Source organism: Anomaloglossus baeobatrachus, chromosome 5 (assembly GCF_048569485.1).
Source record: "Anomaloglossus baeobatrachus isolate aAnoBae1 chromosome 5, aAnoBae1.hap1, whole genome shotgun sequence".
Lineage (NCBI taxonomy): Eukaryota > Metazoa > Chordata > Amphibia > Anura > Aromobatidae > Anomaloglossus > Anomaloglossus baeobatrachus.
In genome coordinates, this window is record NC_134357.1 from 491174017 (window position 1) to 491195666 (window position 21650).

At 45.5% G+C, this 21650-nt stretch overlaps 1 protein-coding gene across 1 annotated transcript in view; it reads right to left on the reverse strand.

Annotated features, from left to right (window-relative positions):
* The window catches only part of RPTOR (regulatory associated protein of MTOR complex 1), a 364764-nt gene that overhangs the window by 98920 nt on the left and 244194 nt on the right, over window positions 1–21650 (reverse strand). The window contains exon 4 of the mRNA XM_075351789.1: window positions 14532–14690. Coding sequence (XP_075207904.1) covers window positions 14532–14690 — 159 coding nt within the window. The remainder of the gene's footprint in view (window positions 1–14531; window positions 14691–21650) is intronic.

Consider the following 21650-nt stretch of genomic DNA (forward strand, 5'->3'; position numbering starts at 1 on the left):
GCCTAAAGTCACGCCCCTGAGGAGTCATGTGAACCATGCCCATTTAGAAAACAACTTAAAATTAGCACTAAATAAAAAAGCCCATAACTCTGGAACCGTGTAGTAGATTTTTTAAAAAAAAACAACAAACAATTCTAGAATACTCTAGTGAACGGTGAGACTAGTAATAAATAGAAGAACTGACCCCCCACTTTGACCTGGTGGCAGATCCTTTTTAAAGCAGTCTGCAGGTCCTCCTGGTTATATTGGGCAGTATGAAAGCCTGAGATGCAGTGTGCCCTCAAGAATGGCAGATTAGTGGGCAACCACAAATCACTTGGGAACGGTAAACCCACTTAATGAGTAGAATGTTTAGTTTGAAAGCCTGAATATGCAATATGCCCCTTGGACTGGTGACCCGGGGTGAGCAGCTGACAATCACTTGGGGATGGTAAACCTACTTAAGGCAAAGGGAATAGAAGGAACTTTAATGATGCCATCCATGAGCCAGAGTTGGTTTACATGGCACCTTTTATTATACTGTGAACTTTTTCTTATGTCAAAGTATGGGTTGTCCTTCACTTAGGATCAATAGGTTTCCTCACCCTCCTGCAAGTTAACTACTTCCACTACAGAACATCCCGCACCCCCTTTGTTTATCTGTTTTGAGGTGCCGGCGGTGACAGCAAGCGGCAGAAATGCTCAGTTCCGAAGCTACTCAGTCTTCTGATCGTGATCGCGGCCAGGTACTGCACATACCTTTCAAATCAATAGGAGGCAGATGTGCAGTACCCAGCCTCAGCCACAGAAGACGCAGCAGCTCCGGAACTGAGCATTTCTGGCCACTGCCGCCACCGAGAACAGCTGATTGGTAGGGAGGCCGAACCCAGGCCAATCAGACATTGACAACCTATGCTAAGGAAAAGCTATTTATGTTAAAGTAGTGGACAACTCCTTTATTACAAAACATAGTGTTCATTGTGGCTAATGTATTGGTCTTATTTTCTGAAATAACAGGAGGTTAAAAAAAAACAAACAAACGCTCCAATGGGGAGTGAGAGATTTGTAAGATTGATATTTTTACTTTGAACACAGACTGTATTATGAGAAAAAAAAAACAAACTCCAAAAACCCCTATTTAACATAAAAACCTGATTAAAACAAGTACTTTCCTGATGATAGCTTCCCATTAAGACGGCAGATGTTTTCGAAAGCTTTGGCAAGGTACGGTCACTTGTCCCTGACCGTTGTGGTCCCTCTATTTGTGACATATCGTATCCACTTCTCTGGGATACTACAAACATTCTCAGATTCAGCGACAACATCGGGATCATGTACATGTCCCCTATTAATCGTTTCCATTGAGATAACAACATTTTACGGAAAGGTCCTAACTAGAGATGAGCGAGGGTCGCCAATTTCATGCTCGAGTGATTTTGGGGGGTGTTCGAGTCATTCGACGAACTCGAACGATTTGGTAAAAGTTCAGTAGGTCGAGTTACGTTCAAGAACGGTTCGATCAACAAAAAGCGTACCTAGTTACTAGCTGGCTTTTCACTCTAATAGTGTGAGTCACTGTGAATCATGATATTATCAAAATTCAGCGTATAGTGTGCGGGGGGACGGGGTTTAGATCAGTGCTGCTGCTGAGTGCTGAAAGAATGCCGATCGCCATTTTTTTTTTCCCTAACCGTGCGTACAGTGGAGCGGGCCAGGCTGTCAGCCAATGACAGGCACACACACACACAGCTAAGTGTATTTTTGCCAGACAAGCAAGGGCTTGTGTCATAGGCTGTGCACGTCACATGTCCTTGCTCTATAAGATCCGGCCATTTTCCCCATCGCCGCCATTATCTCTCTGCTGCGGGTGGGTGACAGTCACTGCTCCAGCTGCTGCTGTGTGCGCTATAGACATACAGTGCAATCTACACAGCGCTTTAGGGACTACTTGTAATTTCAGCCCTTTTCAGGGCTACATTACAGCACTTCATAGGCATTGTTGCTAGGCAGGTCCGTGCCAACGCTGTGCTGGGGTTTATATCACAGCGTCTGGCTACATCAGCTCAGGCAATTCCTTGCTGCATTTTTTCATTCGCAGGGATAGAAACTGAGGCTGTCCTGCTACCTACACCACCCCTGCATTCTACACACCTGCCCATTTTTGCTACGCAATTTTAATAGCAAACAGTGCTGACACTTAGTGGCATACTAAAAGTGTCTGGGATACTAAGTGTTCCTCTGGTGCCACGCAAGGTACACGACCTCTGCATTCTACACACCTGCCCATTTTTGCTACGCAATTTTTACAGCAAACAGTGCTGACACTTAGTGGCATACTAAAAGTGTCTGGGATACTAACTTACTGTTCCTCTGGTGCTAAGCAAGGTACACCACCTCTGCATTCTATACACCTGTCCATTTTTGCTACGACATTTTACGTGTCCAATCTGGTCACAAACAAAATGAGTGGCAAAAGGACAGATGCTGGTGGAAAGGGGAAGAGGCGTGTTGGAAAGGGAAAAAAGGTTTGTATCCGTGGGGGAGGTGGTAAAGCTACAGTAACATCTGCTGAAGATAGGCCATCTTCAAGCAAAAGTAAGATGTCTACTACTTTCCGTGGACAATCTGATGTGCTCCCTTTTTTACGGAACCGAACTACTGTAACAAAGGTAGATGATGCACAAAAAAAGAGCATGCTTGAATGGATCTCAAGTGCTCCAACAAGTGGCCTCTTCTCCACCTCAACTTCAACACCCAAAAAACAACAGTCCTCTGAGTTGTCACCCCAATCGCACTTGTTTTCTCCCAGCTCTCAAGTCTCCACCCGCCCTGCAGAGTATGTTGTAACAGAGATGGGTGAGTCTGCAGAGCTGTTCAATCACACTATAGCCTGGGAATCAGAGGTCTGCTCCCAAGCTACAGTGAGTACAGACCAGGAAATGGTCTGCAGTGATGCCCAGAAGCTTTGTGAGTCTGATTCAGGCACTGATGACCAGGTTTCTGAGCATAATGTAGACCCTCATTCACAAACTGTAACACCTCTTGGTGGAGACAATGAGGAACATACTGATGACGATGAGACTCAGATACCTGATTGGAATGACAACTTAACTATTCAGTCAGCGCAGGAAGAGGTTAGGTCTGAGGGCAAGGGGAGTGCAAACAACGCTTGATGATGAAGTTCTAGATCCCACTTCCTGTCAAACCCACAGTCAGGCACTCGAGGTGGTCAGCAGAGGCGGTGGAGGAGGATGAGACTGACAACGAGGTTAGCGTGCGCCTTCCTGGACTAAGACGGAGTACTGGAAGCACGTCAACAACTGCATCCTCAGCCACAACTCTGCCTCTGAGCACAAGTCGGGGTGGCTCTGCAGGTCGCATGGGCTCTAATAGTTGCATTGCCTGGTCCTTTTTAGACATCGCAAAGGATCACCCAACTCGTGATCTGTAGGCTGTCGCCAATCTGTAAGTAGAGGCCAAAAACCCACTAGTTTGACTACTTCGTCCATGAACCGTCACATGAATAACAAGCATAAGTCCCGGTGGGAAGCTCACTGTGCTACAATGCGGCCTAGCGGAGCGGGCCAACCACCGTCTGCCCCTTCAAGTGCATCCACGCGCTCTTCAATCTCTATGACTGTGGGGACAGCTGTCCCACGTTTTTCTACGCAGACCTTCCACCTCTTTAACCGCAGCAGGCAGTTTGCTTGGCAGGTCATCAGTTGTTTTGGGAGGGGAAACAGGTGCTGGTGTAGAGCTCTCTCAGACATCGAGAGCACCAACTTTGGATGAAGGCAATATCATGTCTCCGCCTGCACTTTCCTCACAGACCAGCAGTTTTCCAGGGCACCCTACTCCACACAGTCTACGGACGGCAGCCAGATCTCGGTCCCTCAGATGTGGACAATTAAAAGGCCATTTCCTCCGAGCCATGACAAAGCTAAGAGGTTGACTTTCACCCTCTGCAAGCTGTTGGCTACAGAAATGCTGCCTTTCCGCCTGGTGGACAGAGAGGATTTTCGAGACCTTATGTCCGTTGCAGTGCCCCAGTAGCAGATGCCCAGTCACCACTACTTCTCCAAGAAAGGTGTGCCTGCGCTACACCAGCATGTCACACACAAAATCACTGCTTCCTTGAGAAACTCTGTGTGTGACAGGGTGCATTTCACCACCGATACTTGGACCAGTAAGCATGGACAGGGGCGTTACATGTCGCTGACTGGGCACTGGGTAACTATGGTGCGAGATGAAGAAGAGTCTGCTGTACAAGTCTTGCCATCCCCACGACTTGTGCGTCAATCCTCTGTATGTCGAAGTTCCTCCACTGCTTCTGCCTCCTCATCCTCGTCTAGGTCCTCCACCTCCGCCCCAAGCCTGCCTGGTCAGGCCACCCTCGTAACTGCGCACAGGGAATCCCGCACAACTCCTTACTATGCTGGCAGCAGAGCTCAACGGCATCAGGCGGTCTTTACGTTGAAATGTCTGAGAAATAAGAGTCACACAACTGAGGAGTTGTGGTCAGCTCTGGAGACCAAGTTTAGTAAATGGTTGTCTCCACTCAACCTGCAGCCAGGGAAGGCCGTGTGCGAAAATGCTGCAAACCTGGGTGCGGCCCTACGCCGGGGCAAGGTGACACATGTTCCTTGTATGGGTCACGTGTTGAACCTTGTCCTCCAGCAATTTTTAACCCACTATCCCGGCCTAGATGGGTTTCTGCACAGGGCACGGTCACTCTCTGCTCACTTCCGCCGTTCAACCGGGGCAGCTGACCGACTTGCATCGCTCCAGAAGTCTTTCGGCCTGCCGGTTCATCACCTGAAATGTGATGTGCCGACACGCTGGAATTAGACTCTCCACATGTTGCAACGACTGTGGCAGCACCGCCGAACCCTGGTGCAATACGTTATGACGTATAGCCTGGGCTAACGAGATGCAGAGGTGAAGCAGATCACGCTGCTGGAGTGGTCTCAGATCAAGGATCTATGCACCCTTCTGCACAGTTTCGACATGGCGACGAATATGTTTAGTGCTGACAATGCAATTATCAGCATGATAATTCCAGTCATTTCCATGCTGGAGCACACTCTAAACACTATTTGGAGTAAGGGGGTAGGACAAGAGGAAGGGGAGGAAGTACAGGAGGATTCATATATGGAAGGGCTACCAAGATCTCCAAGGTCCAGACGTTCTGCATCACCAAGGCAGCAGGCATGGGACGGTGGGGGAGGGAGATTAACAAGGGCGCATGGTAGCAGCCAAACTGTTGAGGAAGGTGCAGGAGCCCAGAAAGAAATGGAGGACGAACTGGCGATGGTCATGGAAGACTCAGCAGATGAGGGAGACCTTGGTCAAGTTTCAGTTGTTCAAGGTTGGGGGGGGGAGATGTCAGAGGAAGGAAGCACAGGTAAGCACGGTTATCACCTCGCCGCCACAAACAGAGCAAGGACTTGGTCCGCAGGGACGCGCAAGACACATGAGCGCCTTCTTGCTGCACTACCTACAACATGACCCTCAGATTGTCCGAATTAGAAGTGATGATGACTACTGGGTTGCCACACTATTAGATCCCCGGTACAAGTCCAAATTTGGCGAAATAATTCCAGCCATAAAAAGGGACGCACGTATGCAGGAGTATCAGCAGAAGCTGTTACGCAATATTAGCTCGGCTCTTCGACCAAACACCAGTGCTCATTTTCAGAGAGCATAAGGAGTCCAGAGAAGGAGAAGTGGTGGCACCTCCCCTCTGGAAAAGGGAGCAGATTTCTCCAATAAAATATATTACCAAGTGTTTAATAGTAACTTGTGCAAACGTTTTATGCAAAGTTTGTTAAAACGACAGTGACCATTTCAGTCTGAAAAGTGACGATCGGGCGGTTAGAAAAATGTGACAAGTTCTTTACTGCTTCTTTACACAAGATCCTTACAAGGTGATCACATATGTGACGACGATTTCAAGTTGTCTTCGGTTTTCATTTAATGTTTTCGGTGATCAGAAACTTCTCGACCAGCCTTAACTTGCATACCCACCACCCTGGGATCTCACTGACCACCAGGCCAGCTGGGTTCTTACTCTGCCATATGATAAAGCAATGTAAATCCTGGTTGAGTCATGTATAAAATGCCACACGGGGATTACAAGGTTAAAAATTTCACAGACCTGATTAAAACACTGATGAAATGGAGAGATTACGGCAGGTGTTCCTAGCAATCATTAATGAAAGGCGCTGCTGCGGTTCACTGCCCAGCTACTGCTCACAGGTACAAGGTTTGCCAAAAATTCTCTTGCAGTACTCTGGGCTGGAAATCCTCCATTATTAATGACTTAACAGATGCTGCAGATGGATCAGCCGTGATCGGCAATCTCGCCACACTTTCTTCTCCTTCTCGTACAACAGACTGGATAGACGCCATCTTGTTACGAAGGACGGCTGAGCCATATGTATACGGAGGCTGAACGCTTAACCGTTCATCGCCTGGAAACCTGCAAATTCTGATCGTCTAGCCCTTTCTTCTGTATCCCAAAAGGCGGACATTCCTCAGTTTTGAACCCCACCTTGCCATTACTTTACTGCAGATAAAAATTGTGACGGGGTCCTTCTTCCATATCACACAATCAACAGAGTGAGAGATGGCTGTACAATCCAAAGAGCATTTATTCCAAGCAACTCAAATGGTCCATAACATAATCCACAAAACAGAAGGTAAAAATAGTAAAGAAACACGAATATAGTCCAGTAATACCATAAATGTCCAGGTCTCTCTGAGGAGCCGCAGCTATTCCCTCAGAGGTTCAATCCTGCTTCTTCTCTCTTGTAAGTCTCACCCAGAATGACAAATTCCCCAGGTAAGCAGAGAGTTAGGTGGATCCCAGGCCCCCTTCCCCCAAACTTAAAGGGAACCTGTCAGCAGAAATTTTGCCCTAAACCTAAAAGTTTTCCCTTCTGTAGCTCCTGGGCTGCATTCTAGCAAGGTTCCTATAGTTATTCTGCCCCCTTTTAGATCAAAATAAATAGTTTATAAAGTGGTACCTTTCAGTTTGAAAATCTTGTTAATTCTACCACGGGGGCGGGCTGGCTATCTGTTGTCCGTTACTGTCCCTCCTGCCGCTTTAGGCCGTCCCCCAACACTCATTTACATACCTCAGGACGCCGCCCAGTGCGTCCGAGGTCTCGCGCGTGCGCCGTGACACTGTAACGAGACGCGGAGACGAGCTTATCGACGTACACCGTAAAAAGAACATGTATAAAACAAACAAAGGTAAGCTCGTCTCCTCCTGATCGGTGGTGTCCTGCTCCGCTCCTCCCATCTATTTCCTGCTCCAGGGCTAGATGGGAAAGAGGTGATGTTGGGTCATCTGGCCAGGGCATGTGCAGAACGGTGGAGGCAGAGGGGAAAGCGCGGCTACGAGATTATGGGCGGGAGCTTGCTGATGAAAATCACAGCGCCACCCATAATCTCGTGCCTGCGCAACGTCACCAGCGGTCCCACTGTGCACAGTCCCGCTACAGTGGCACGGCGCATGCACGAGACCTCGGACGCACTGGGCGGTGTCCTGAGGTATGTAAATGAGCGTTGGGGGACGGCCTAAAGCGGCAGGAGGGACAGTAACGGACAACGGACAGCCCGCCCCCGTGGTAGAATTAACAAGATTTTCAAACTGAAAGGTACCACTTTATAAATTATTTATTTTGATCTAAAAGGGGGCAGAATAACTATAGGAACCTTGCTAGAATGCAGCCCAGGAGCTATAGAAGGGGAAACTTTTAGGTTTAGGGCACAATTTCTGCTGACAGGTTCCCTTTAAGGCCCCTTTACACACAGACTTTCTAGCGATCCCACCAGCGATCCCGATCTGGCCGGGATCACTGGAAAATCTCTAAACAGTCGCTGGTGAGCTATCAAACAGGCAGATCTGGCCAACGACGCAGCAGCGATACGGACCTGCAGAACGACCTCAATGGTCATTGGGGAAGTGTGTCACAGCAGCTATTTGATTCACACCTATGTTAGGGGCGTGGTGTTTGACGCTGAAGCCACCTAGGTGTCCTTTTTACACGCCCCCCTCAGCTAAGATTGGTGATCGCTAGTGCGTTCTTATTGGCGACCCCGAGCTTGGAAAGATTGGCAAAAGTCGCGCTTGTATATCCTTTGTTCCTGAGCTTCTGTTGCTTAGCGGATCTTTGTAAAGTTCTCTGTGCCGCGACTCCATACTGGTTTAGCTATACAGCATCAATACAGCTTCAATCAAATGGTGCTTACCGTATAGGCTTTATAGTATTGCAGACTGGAGAACTCTCTAATGATCCGCAAACCAGCACGCTCAGAAACAAGGTAGCTTTGAAACAAAGGACGGAAGAGCTAAAGTTGCCTTCTTTTCAGTGAAAGCCACCCAATCAGAACGCAACAGCGACCACCAATTGGAGGTAAGGGGGCGGGAAAGGGAACGCTATAGCACGCCTACGGGCTGGGTTCTAATTCGCTAATGATGTTGTTGTAACGGTATCAAACACACCGATGCATGCTGCGCAGCGGGAAACAAAGGACCAAAAAATGGTCCTGAACGATTTGTAGAGATCAGTAACCTCACATCGGGGGCCAGGTCGCTGATGCGTGTCACACACTGCAATGTCGCTGGTGAGGTCGCTATTACGTCACAAAAACAGACTTCCTCTATGTTATTGCACCTTGGTATGTCACTGACCGCTTTTGGAAACTACAACTTACAGCATGTATTGGCAGCTGGGTGTTCCAGTTTCCCAAAAGAACTGACTTTTAACCAGTCCCAACAAGTTCCTAGGTTACATTCATGGAAGTTTCCAAGGTAGCGCAAACTACCAGACTTAATATGAATATACAAAAAAGAGCCACAGCCACACCATGATTTACCAGATACATATATGACCTTTAAAAACCATGTTATATATAAGGAACTGGATGGGGACTGAGGATAAGTCGTAATAATTATGGAACAAAGAGAAAACACACGACCAAGATCCAAAGTGCAAAGGTGAAATCTTTATTGACACAGGTGTAGGTGCGGGGCGGCACGAAACAAGTGAGGGCACGGACATCAGTCAATGATCAAAATATACAAACAATTGTCACGGATTTCTTATAAACTGACATTTCAGTCTATCCATAGTATAATATAGTCATGACGAAGGCTTCATAGCCGAAACGGCCGTCGGGAAGGACACGGACACCTCTCTCTGACCACCATTATCTCCCAGGTAAAGTGTGCCACCGGTCTATTATACTCATATATAGCCCTGGAGCCTGGTTCCCTGATTTTTTGACATGTTACTGCGATTATTTTGGCTACGGTATTGTCTTAAACTTGATCAGGGACTCAGATGGATGGGATTTGAAGGGAATTTTTCCTCCCCATTACATAGTGACATAGCTTTGCTTGGCTGATATTTGTGTTCATATTTTCATCACACATTCATCATCTTGTTATTCATACGAAATATAGAAAATAGTTGATGATACATGACTATATTATACTATGGATAGACTGAAATGTCAGTTTATAAGAAATCCGTGACAATTGTTTGTATATTTTGATCAGTGACTGATGTCCGTGCCCTCACTTGTTTCGTGCCGCCCCGCACCTACCCCTGTGTCAATAAAGATTTCACCTTTGCACTTTGGATCTTGGTCTTGTGTTTTCTCTTTGTTCCAGACTTAATATGAAGCCTATCAAACCAAACAAAAATGGTCTAACAAAAAAAAACAAACAGTCAAGGGTATCACAAACACAAAAAATAAACTCTGACTTCTGTGTAATTCATCGCTGTTTTTTAAATGGGAAAATGAAGGTTTCTGAATGATAAAGACCTGTTTGTTGCCCTCTCCAAAGCAGTGACACAGGACTGAACAATTACTGGTCAGTGCATATTTTAAGGTCTATGCAGAGTATCATAGCTGTAGACATCGACCATTAGCTCTACGCTTAGAAGGGGCCATTATGTAACGTCGAGTGCAGGAGGTGTATAATCTATTTTGAGGGTCCACACTAGTAAGTGAAGGAAATTATTGGATCACTTGCTGATTTTATACATTTGCCCACTGTAGGTTAATTTTAAGAGTGAGATATAGAATATCCAAAATAAAATCCAGAAAATCCCATTATATATATTATATAAATTTATTTGCGTTTTGTAGAGAGAAATAAGTATTTGATTCTCTACCAACCGTTAAGCGTTCTGGCTCGTACAGACACGTAGATGCTCCTAATAACCTCTTTACCTGCATTACAGACAGCTGTCTTACATTGTCACCTGTATAAAAGACTCCTGTCTACAGACTCAGTCAGACTCTAACCTCTACAACATGGGCAAGACCAAAGAGCTTTCTAAGGATGTCAGGGACAAGATCATAGATCTGCACAAGGCTGGAATGGGCTACAAAACCATAAGTAAGACGCTGGGTGAGAAAGACAACTGTTGGTGCAATAATAGTAAGAAAGTGGAAGAAATACAAAATGACTGTCAATCGACATCGATTTGGGGCAAAATTTCACCTCGTGGGGTATCCAGGATCATGAGGAAGGTGAGAAATCAGCGTAAAACTACACGGGGGAACTTGTTAATGATCTTAAGGCAGCTAGGACCACTGTCACCAAGAAAACCATTGGTAAAACATTAGGCTGTAATGACTTAAAATCCTGCAGTGCCCACAAAGTTCCACTGCTCAAGAAGGCACATGTGCAGCCGTCCCATCTGAAGTTTGCCAATGAACACCTAGATGATTCTAAGAGTGATTGGGAGACGTTGCTGTGGTCAGATGAGAAAAAATGTAGCTCTTTGGCATTAACTCAACTTGCCGTGTTTAGAGGAAGAGAAATGCTGCCTATCACCCAAAGAACACCGTCCCCACTGTCAAGCATGGAGGTGGAAACATTATGTTTTGGGGGTGTATCTCTGCTAAGGGCGCAGGACTACTTCACGGCATCAATAGGACAATAGATGGAGCCATGTACTGTACAATCCTGAGTGACAACTGCCTTCCCTCCGTTAGGACATTAAAAATGTGTCATGGCTGGGTCTTCCAACACGACAATGACCCAAAACATACAGCCAAGGTAACAAAGGAGTGTGCTCAAAAAGCAGCACATTAAGGTCACGGCGTGGCCTAGCTCCAGACCTTAATTCCATAGAAAACTTATAGAGGGAGCTGAAGCTTCAAGTTGTCAAGCAACAGCCTCAAAATCTTCATGATTTAGAGATGATCTGCAAAGAGGAGTGGACCAAAATTCCTTCTGACATCGGAGTAAACCTCGTCATCAACTGCAAAAAAAGTCTGACTGCTGTGCTTGCCAACAAGGGTCTTGCCACCAAGTATTAAGTCTTGTTTGCCAGAGGGATCAAATACTTCTTTCTCTCTGCAAAATGCAAATACATTTATAGAATTTATACAATGTGATTTTCTCCCACTGTTAAAATTCACTTACCTTTAAAATTATAGACTGTTCATGTCTATGTCAGTGGGCAAACTTACAAAATCAGCAAGGGATCAAATATTTATTTCCTTCACTGTACATTATACCATCTAAAATCGCCACAATAAAAAAAAATAAGAATTTGGGCACACTGACATTATATCCCATCCATTTTTTTTTTTTTAACTTACAAAGATTGAGAGTCCCTTTCCCGGCCTTTCAGCACTTAAACCCAGTAACCCCACTAGTGTTGTAGGCTACAAGAGCTACGGAACGACCGTGGATTTCACTGCTTTCAAGAAATCCAATGGTGGGGGCCTGATTCACGCACAGCCACATCTCCACCTCATCTCTCCCGCTTTGATCTTGAAGGCCAGACTTGTCTGCATCCAGGTTGTGAGCATTGAGGTCCCCACTATGTGCTGTGTACTTTGTCAGCAGGAGAATGAATACATTGTCGTGTATTAGATGACTATGGCTCACTTTTTCTATGCAGATCTGCGTTTACAAAACCTACATCAGATGAAGCTCCTTTGTTCTGCTCCTCAAGTGTCAGGAGCGCAGCAGCTGCTAAAGAGAACTATTCAGTATTATGAATGCTGATACAACTGCAAGGACAGTCTGTACAATGGTGGTAGGGGAAAGAAAAAGCTTGTGTGAAAACACATTCACCTGTGTAGAAATAAATAGGATTACGGTGATCTAGGTCCATTCGGCTTCGAGGTCAGTCTGTCCCTAAAATCAGCATTTGGGAGGCTGAATTGCTATAGCACCCAAAGGGGTTGCTGCATTTAGTTTTAACAGGGAAAGTCAATGTTGACAACACATGATCTGTTTTTTTTTCCTGTGCTTTATAAATGCTGCCAATTATGGGAAATTATGCAGAATCATCTCTGGTAGGCGATCGATGGAAGGGACAAAATCACACAGGGCCAACGAGGGGGGGGGGGGGGGTCACATCAATACGACTCAAGGGGGGGGTGGGGGGTTGGGTGCTGCATCTACACAGAGCCAATGGTGAAAGGGTCGCCTTCACACAGGGCGAAGGATGTGGGGGGGGGGGGGGTTAGTCAGATTGCATACACAGAGGGCCAATGGGGGGGGGGGGGGGGTCGGATCCAGACAGGCCGATAGGGGTTGAATCAAATAAGATCGAGGGGGTCGCATTCACACTGGGAGACTGGGGGGTGGGGGTGACTTCCATACGGGGCCGAAGGGAGGAGTTGTAGCCACACAGAGTTGATGAGAGGGTCGGGTCGCATCCACATGGAGCCAATGGGGGAGGTTGTAACCATACGGGGCCAGTGGGGGTTGGGTGGGGAGGGTCTTTTGATGGTCGGTTGGGAAGGTCACATGATGGTGATAGGGTTGCATGTACACGGGACCGATGGGCAGGAAGCCGCATCCACACAAGGCTGATGGGGTGATCGCATACATAGGGGGCCGATTAAGGGGGTGGTGTACACAAGGCAAAGGACCGGTGGGGGGGGGGGGGGGAGTGGGGTTGCACACAAGGGCCAATGGGGGTCGGATCCAATTAGATCGAGGGGGTCGCATCCAAACTGGGCAAAGGGGGAGGGGGGTTTCGCATTCATATGGGGCCGGTGGGGGGCCTTGCATCAACAGGGAGCTGATGGGGGAGGCTGTATCCACAAGGAGCCAATGGGGGTGGGGGAAGTTTCATGCACAGAGGAGGGGCCAATAGCTGAGGGAAGGGGGAGAGGAGTGTGACATACACAGAGGGTGTCAAGAAGGGCCGGATCCACACATGGGTCCAGACGGGCGCCGGTGACGGGGGCCGGATCCACACGGGCGCCAGGTCCACACAGGCGCCGGTGATGGGCTCCGGGTCCACACGGACCAATGAGGGGCTCCGGGTCCACACGGACCAATGAGGGGCTCCGGGTCCACACGGACCAATGAGGGGCTCCGGGTCCACACGGACCAATGAGGGGCTCCGGGTCCACACGGACCAATGAGGGGCTCCGGGTCCACACGGACCAATGAGGGGCTCCGGGTCCACACGGACCAATGAGGGGCTCCGGGTCCACACGGACCAATGAGGGGCTCCGGGTCCACACGGACCAATGAGGGGCTCCGGGTCCACACGGACCAATGAGGGGCTCCGGGTCCACACGGACCAATGAGGGGCTCCGGGTCCACACGGACCAATGAGGGGCTCCGGGTCCACACGGACCAATGAGGGGCTCCGGGTCCACACGGACCAATGAGGGGCTCCGGGTCCACACGGACCAATGAGGGGCTCCGGGTCCACACGGACCAATGAGGGGCTCCGGGTCCACACGGACCAATGAGGGGCTCTGGTCCACACGGACCAATGAGGGGCTCTGGTCCACACGGACCAATGAGGGGCTCTGGTCCACACGGACCAATGGGGGGTCGGTTCCATTCCAATCAAGTTGGATCAAATGTATAAAGCTACTCTAAGAGGTTAGTACTCTGTCGCACATTTATAAAATAAGTATTTACTAACAATTGCTTGGACTTTCAAACAGCACTGAGAAAGAACATATGATGGATGGAGATAATCTTTTTTCATTTTTAAATTTTTTTTTTTTTTTTTTAAATAGAACCAATTTTATTCCAAAAATCCAGATTGCGCGTTATTTGTACAGTTTACAGAGCAGGAAAAAATAAATAAAACCTCGAGATTAATTTTCACACGGACATCTTGTTCCAGACACTTCATCCATGCACCGGTGTCAGTACAGAATGTTTTGACGCCCAAGGCAAAGATGTCACACTGGGTCCCAGCTCTTTGCATGATGACATCATGTGGCGCTTACATAGTGATGGTGTGAAAGTCTCCTATTTTATATTCTGTTTGTTCTGATGGACTGATCTGAATCTCGAGTGACTTCAAAAAAGCAAAATATACTTTCTGCAAATGTTGCTTTCATCTCCTGACTGTTTTGAAGGCTATTGGCCAAGAAGTTTTTCCGGTCTGTAAACCAAATTACTCTACAAACCCCTATTTCTTTAGTCAACCTTGAGATCATCAGTATTTCCAACATCTTCAAGGGATGGTACACTAAATACAACTGGGCATTCTTGGAAGACAGGTAAGATATTTTTGGGAACTGCTCACCTTATTGAAAACCCAGATCTCTCCATTGACTGTTGGGCGTGGGACTCCGTGTCCATTATAGTGGAACAGGACCCGCTCTTCCTTGGCGTTCCTTCTCAGAGAAGTGCAAAGCTTCTTAACTTCATCCACAGTGGGGTCTAGACTCTGCTTGTACCGAGCCTGGGTTAACAAATAAAAGACAAAAATGTAACCACATTTTAGGGAAAAGTTACCTAAAATTCAGAATCACTTCAATACCTCAAAAACAGAAATGTGTTACTCGGAAGTCAATGTCCCTTCCTACCCCCACCCCCCACTTTTTATTGTTCTCTAGGGTCCAAAAAATAATGCCCAAATATCCCAAACTTGAGCACTGATGATCTACCATTATAACCTTAGTGTACATAACTAAATATGAGGTCGGTGAAGTTTTCACTCCCAACACCCCTAATCAGCCAATCAAATGTGCTGCTGCGCATCGGACGTGAAGCACTGCCATACTTTGTGTAATGGATGTGAATGGTACTACTGCAATCTCTTTTACAGTCACTTCTATGGGAAGCATCATTTACGGCCGCTACACAGTGTATGGAGCAGTGCTACTTGTGAGGCACCACAACATCTTTAAAGGGACCCAATCACCAGGATTTTCGTATATAACCTAAAGCCAGAGCTATACTGGCACTATCAGGCTGATTCTATACATACCTGTAGTGGTCAGCTCAGATGTATAGATTTTGAAATCCAAGAAAGTAAAGTTTATAAAATCATCAGCTTCTTGAGTGACAGCAGCTGAGGATCAGATAATATCTGGTGGGTATTCATAGTTATCCCCTCCTCCTGTTAGAATTAGCATAAGAATTATACAATTTATTTAATTTTTGACTTGAAAGACCTATGCTGAGGTCATACCCATTTGACCAGAAGGGGTGGGGCCTCAGCCAACAAAGCTGATACCAGGAAGCAACATTTACTGTTGGCTGAGGCTCCGCCCCTTCTGGTCACATGGTTATGATCTCCGCATAGGTCCTGCAAGTCAAAAATGATATCAATTGTATAATACTTATGCTAATTCTAACAGGGGGAGGGGATAACTATGAATACCCCCCACAGCTCACAGCTATTATCTGATCCTGAGCAGCTACACTCAATAAGCTGATGATTTTATAAACTTAACTTTCTTGGATTTCAAAACCAATACATCCGAGCTGACCACTACAAGTATGTATAGAATCGGCATGATAGTGCCAGTATAGCACTGGCTTTAGGTTATATACGAAAATCTTGGTGATTGGTTCCCGTTAAATCAGCTGAATGGTGGGAGAGCCAAAACGCCACTGATCTGATATTAACTGCTTGGGATCCTGGAAAACTCCTTTAAGAGCATGTAATGGTATTTAAAAGTTTACATACAAAACCACCCCTAAAAAGGGTTACAGGACTGAAGTCAGAAAAAGATTCTAGTGTTACATCAGATAACATGATAATTTAGGAAAATCTTCTACTTACAAGTAGTTTTAAATAACTCAGGATAGTGCCCAATAATTAAATTTATCACCTACTAAGGGAGGACATTGCGTTTCAAAATAATTGTTGAAAACATTTATAGGACAAGAATACAGAAAGGAAATATTGGTGAAAACAAAAAAAGTAAGGAAACTAAACAATGAAGCCAGATCCAGTGCACAGGAGGGAATAAGAAAAGGTTTAGCTAGCCCCTTTTGGTTAGATGATTTCCAAGAAGATGAGAGGATCACAAGGTGTCTCACTGCTGCTTCTGCTAGGGATCCTTGAAGCAACTGCTCACTTTTGCGGCAGTGCCCCCATAGGAGAAATAAGGTATTGCACTATGATTTTTACAATCAATGTCCTTGGTGAGGAGAAGCCAGTTAAGGGTGCGACATCGCTAGCGATCTCGTTAGCGATGTAACACGCCAGATCGCACATACGATTTGCCGAGATCGCACATGTGACCGGTGCTACAAAAGATGACCTATGTGCGATCTCGGCAAATCTTATCTGCGATCTGGCGGGTCACATCGCTAACGAGATCGCTAGCGATGTCACAGCTTGTAAAGCACCCTTTACTCCAGACGCTAGTAGGGCTTGTCAGCTCTCAGGGCTGGGAACCAAATCATTTGTTCTGCACCTTTTACAAATGCTCAAATGTATCCGATTGAGCACTTAATGCGTGCCATTTATTTTTTAGTTTTTTAAATACATGAAATTACTATAAAAATTCAAAAAGTGTAAGTAATGATTATGCCTGGCCCTCCAGGTGGAAAAACCCATCAACATGTAGCCGGCCTCTGATGATGGACCGGTCTGTGGGAGACCCTCTGTTACTTTACGGCCTTGTAACGGGTTTTACGAGAAGTACAGGTCCATGTTGTATTAAGGGTTTTTTTTGGGAGCATAAAGTACCGAAATCTATATTTTCTCCAATGTGAATATTCTTCCGTGCTGCATTTTCCATCAGAATACAAGTCTGCGATCCATGATAACACGGCCATATAATTAAATTAATTACACCCTTATTATGTGTTGGCTCTAACACACACAGAGGGCCTTGTACATATATAAACATGCATTTGCACAAACCTCTTTACAATTGCTCTTTTACCTTTTTATTCGCTCTGGAAAATTTGCTAAATTAAAGTGCCACGTGTGGAAGGCACAGCCTCGCTGCGAGGGGCGGTTTGCGGAGTATCTGTGCAAATTGGCTGATATAAAATGTTATTGAGTAACTGAATTAACATAATCCGGAGCTCTTGCAGCTACTCAACTGTACGCTTACAACCCTCATTTGCAGCTACGTGCAAAGACGAGATGTATTATCCCTCTGGCTCAAACTCATTACAGGAGCTGCTCGTTACAAATTAAAAAGAGCAGACGAAATCACGGAGAACAGAAGATGGCAGAGAAGGATGAAGACAAATACACACGTGCCATAAACTCTCTCTGTAGGAAGAAAAGATGGCTATGCTGGAAGTAGAACGGCAGGAAAGCCGAAGAGCTGCAGTGTCCATCAGATTTCCAAAATCATTCTTTACCATGCTGAGGTGTTGTCTGACTGCAAAAAGAAGTTCATAATGTTCTCAGAACGTCAAAAGTCACAAAATCATTACCATCTAACCAGTCCCTATGGTGTCCACCTTCGGTTTCATCATCCAGACCCAGTTCCCGATTTCGCTCAATACCAACCCTGCCCAATGCTCCTTCACTGTCCCTCCATCGGTACCCTAGCTTGTCTGACATTAGTGCCTCTTTGCAGCTTTAAAAGGTGTATTCCCATTTTGTTCACTTCTAGCCCACACACAGGAGAATGTATGGTAGTGACGGGTCCATTTTTTCAGGAATGGAGCACTATTGCACTCTATATTGCAGAAAAGAGGCACTCGCCATCCATAAAACTAGTTTTGTAAACCAAAGTTAACAGATAAATAACTGCAAAGCTGATGATATGCATAGAGTGTATGGTCTACAAGTCTATATACAGTACATACCACTAGCTCGGCAACAACGTATGTTATAAAGGTGATTTACTAAATGTTTTTTGTATGGATTGCGAGTGCCACTTTCTGCAATAAATGGACCATCAAAACTAATTATTTTAAATAAAGTACCACAAGTCAGAGGGAGAGTCCTATATTTCAGGAGTCCTTAGCAATTTGACTGTACCAAGTTTTATCTTTTTCCTACCTGGTTGTGATTGCCTTATTGTGTTTGGCTGACAGTGCGGGAAGATTGTCGGAATTTCCACACATGTCCAACCATCTCTACACGGACAGAGATGCCAGTCAGGACCCCATTCTCGAGCTAGATGAAGGTCCCACCTACCAACTATTCATGGCCTACACGAAGGATAGGCCACACTCTTAACCACACATTGTTCTCCTAAAAATAGCTTGTTCTTCCAGTGGAAATCTGTGGGAGATCATAATCAATTTTGTTATCTCCGTTTCCATTTTATGTTTCAAATCCACCACACAGCACATCAACACTACAACTCACCTACACATTTCCCAATTGGTGCTAAATTCTTGAGGGACGGAGATATATCCTAAAACTCAAACACATCTCCGCGCAGTTGCAATCGTAGAAAACATGCTGTATAACCCATAGCTTGCTATTTGGCACAGAACTTATCCTTCTTTCTTCAATAAATTCCAATTAAGTAGAATCCTTATGCTGAACACTAGACAGGTGTCCCATCTCTTGATCCTCTGAGCTCGTCTATTACGGTACATCTAATTTGGCCTCACACATCAACTCTAGTTTATCCGTTGCGCCGACAGTTAAATTGGCCTCCCTGGATGGGCAGGACAACAACTAGTACTCCTATCCAGACTACTTTGAGCAACGTCTCCCGTAACGAACCGATAAAGTGGCCGCTTTACATAAGGCAGAGTAAGAGACTCCCTCTGACCTTCATCTAGCTCGAGAATGGGGCCCTGACTGGCATCGCTGTCTCTTATCTGTGCCTTTCTGGTGTTGTTTTCTATGTCCAGTCAGTTAATCCAGGAGGAGAGAGAAGTGATGTGGGAGTAAATATTGCCACTTCCTCAAAAAATCACTGTTTGTTTGTTTTGTTTTGTTTTTTTAAATTGGTGGGGGTTTTTTTACCCAAAGAGAGGCATTAGTTTGGTAGGGACCCAACAAAAAGAGGTCGCCTCGCCGTTGGGCTCACATAAAGCTAGCCATTTTTGTGTGCCAAGTATCTTAATTTTTGCATGTTTTTTCATAGCAGTAATGCATAGCTATATTGCCATGTATTAGCGCTACAGAGTGCAACTGTCTCCTTTGTTGTATTTTATAGTCTTGATAGCGTTGGCATACTTTGGTTTGTGGATGGATTGCAGAACATACAGAAGGATAGCCGATGGATTCCCACCCTATAGAATTATACATTGATTGTGAGTAAAGGGTGGAAGACTTCCCTAATTTCCCAGTGTGAGCCAGACACAGTTAAATCCTAGGTAGGACAAGAAAGGACGTGAATAGGACAGATTCTCACCAGTAGAAGCTATGAATAAAGCCAATTAGTAACAAAATGCCTATCCTGACGCATGGTTATATGAATATTCTTTACATACAAAGTTAAAGATTTTAGAGATTTGGATCATTATAGACGATCACTATGGTCAGCATGTCCATAAAAAGAACAAACTACAGTGGTGCATGAGGTGCTAGGAACCAAATACATTAAATTGCCTCAAGAATGTGCTAATTAAGTGTTGTTCCGAGACTAAGGTCCCCAATAGTGTAGAAATCTGTGATTGCTCCACTGTTTTTTCCCTCCACCCGTGCAGGAAAGTGCAATGTTTAGTTACTATGTGGGGCGGCGGGGAGAGGGGGCTGAAGTACCCAGGAATTTGGGTGCAATATTATGCAGGGATAATATTAAGTGCTAGACCACCGCTGCATTTGCTCCATTCTCAGAATCAGATGATCATAAAGAAATGGCAGATCCAAAGGGGTAGAGCATATGCGTATGAGGACCTGTTCATGCACTTAAGTTGGACCCCAAGTTCTCAAAATGATCCTTCAAGATATTAGGAAGCTAAACATGCATTGACCAAGTGTACCCTGGGCTATCTTTATCTACAGCAGAGGTTGCCCTAGTTAAGACAACATCGTTTAACGCTTTCTCTGGCCAGTTATCGTGAATTACTTGCCATGAACCATGTGGTGGTCCTCACTCGGATAGGAGGAAGCATGCTCAGCGGCACTAAGGCTCGTCCAGCTGGAAATAATTTCCACTGAATCCTTAAGCACAATTTCTCACACAACTCATCAGTGGCTTAAAAAATAGTTTCGTGTAAAGAAGCCCTAGTGTTCACAACAAGACATTAATTATTCACATTCAGTGGGAATTTTTGCATTCTCCATCCTAGTAAGGCACGAAAAGAGGTTTATCAAGAGCATCTGCACGACTTCTCCACAATGATAAAAAAAAAATCATTATTTACGTTTCTTCAATTAATGCCACTAATTAATGAAATCGTGAAGGAATCATCATTAATTCATTCTGCAGATGCTCATCTTGAAACGAGGTATCCCTCTTAATGTCGATTGTGAGGCTTTAGAACAAAAGATAGACGCAGAGAAATATTTTATTGGATTGATAAAAAGCCCTTCAGAAAAGGACATTAGTACATGTGGAAAATGGATTAGGAATGATTCAATTCTTTTAGAAGTGATATGATGGACGTGACAATTATTTCAACAACAGGATCTTATGACAGTTAAAACTTAAAGGGGTTCTCCAGTCGATCAAACTGATTAAAATAACTCGTACGGATTAAAAGAAAAAAAATATACATACCCCCAGATGTCCCCCTCACAGGTTTTATTCCAAAAATTGTGTAGATCCTATTGCCCTGGTCTTCCTGATCTTGTTCTCAACACACCAGAAATAACAGGAAAAGGAGCCCAGCCAATCACTGACTGATGTTGGTCACTGTAACTACCAATCATTGGCTCAGAGGGTATCTCCACCCACTTTCAGCTTGGAGGACACCACCAGGAAGCACAGCCCAGGAGGGACTGGTTAAGCATCAAAAATGGAACTCCACACAAGGGAACTACATGAAATCACCATTAGATGCATTATTTATTGTATAATAACTGGTCTGAGCCCTTTTAAATATTTATTTTGAATATATGGAGAACTCAAAAGGCTTTACAAATCCTGGTACTAAACAAAGCTCTTAAAATGTTTCACTTGTAGATAAAAAGACTACAAAATTTAGCTGGATTTGTTTAATAAAAATCAGAACCTCTTCCAAATCAAGGTCAACTGATCTATCCAACCAGCACCCTGCTCAATTCTGACCAGGGGCAGGTACCCGTGATGAGGTTTGATGAGGTAACGTGGAATAGGGGCACCTTCACTGCCCTAGGGCTAGGGTTGCCCTAGCTGTACCTGTTCCCGAAGATACATCTAGGGGGGACTGTTTGGGCTGCCTTCCTAACCCTAGCTCCTGAGTACCCCTGGTCAATACCTCCCCTCCCCACCCCCAGGGAGGGTCAGGACAAGAGAGGTTTATCCGATACAAATAGACAGGGAAAAACAAAAACTCAGACACACTGCATGCATGCACGTACACACGCAAGACAATATGCGCTTAGGAGGAA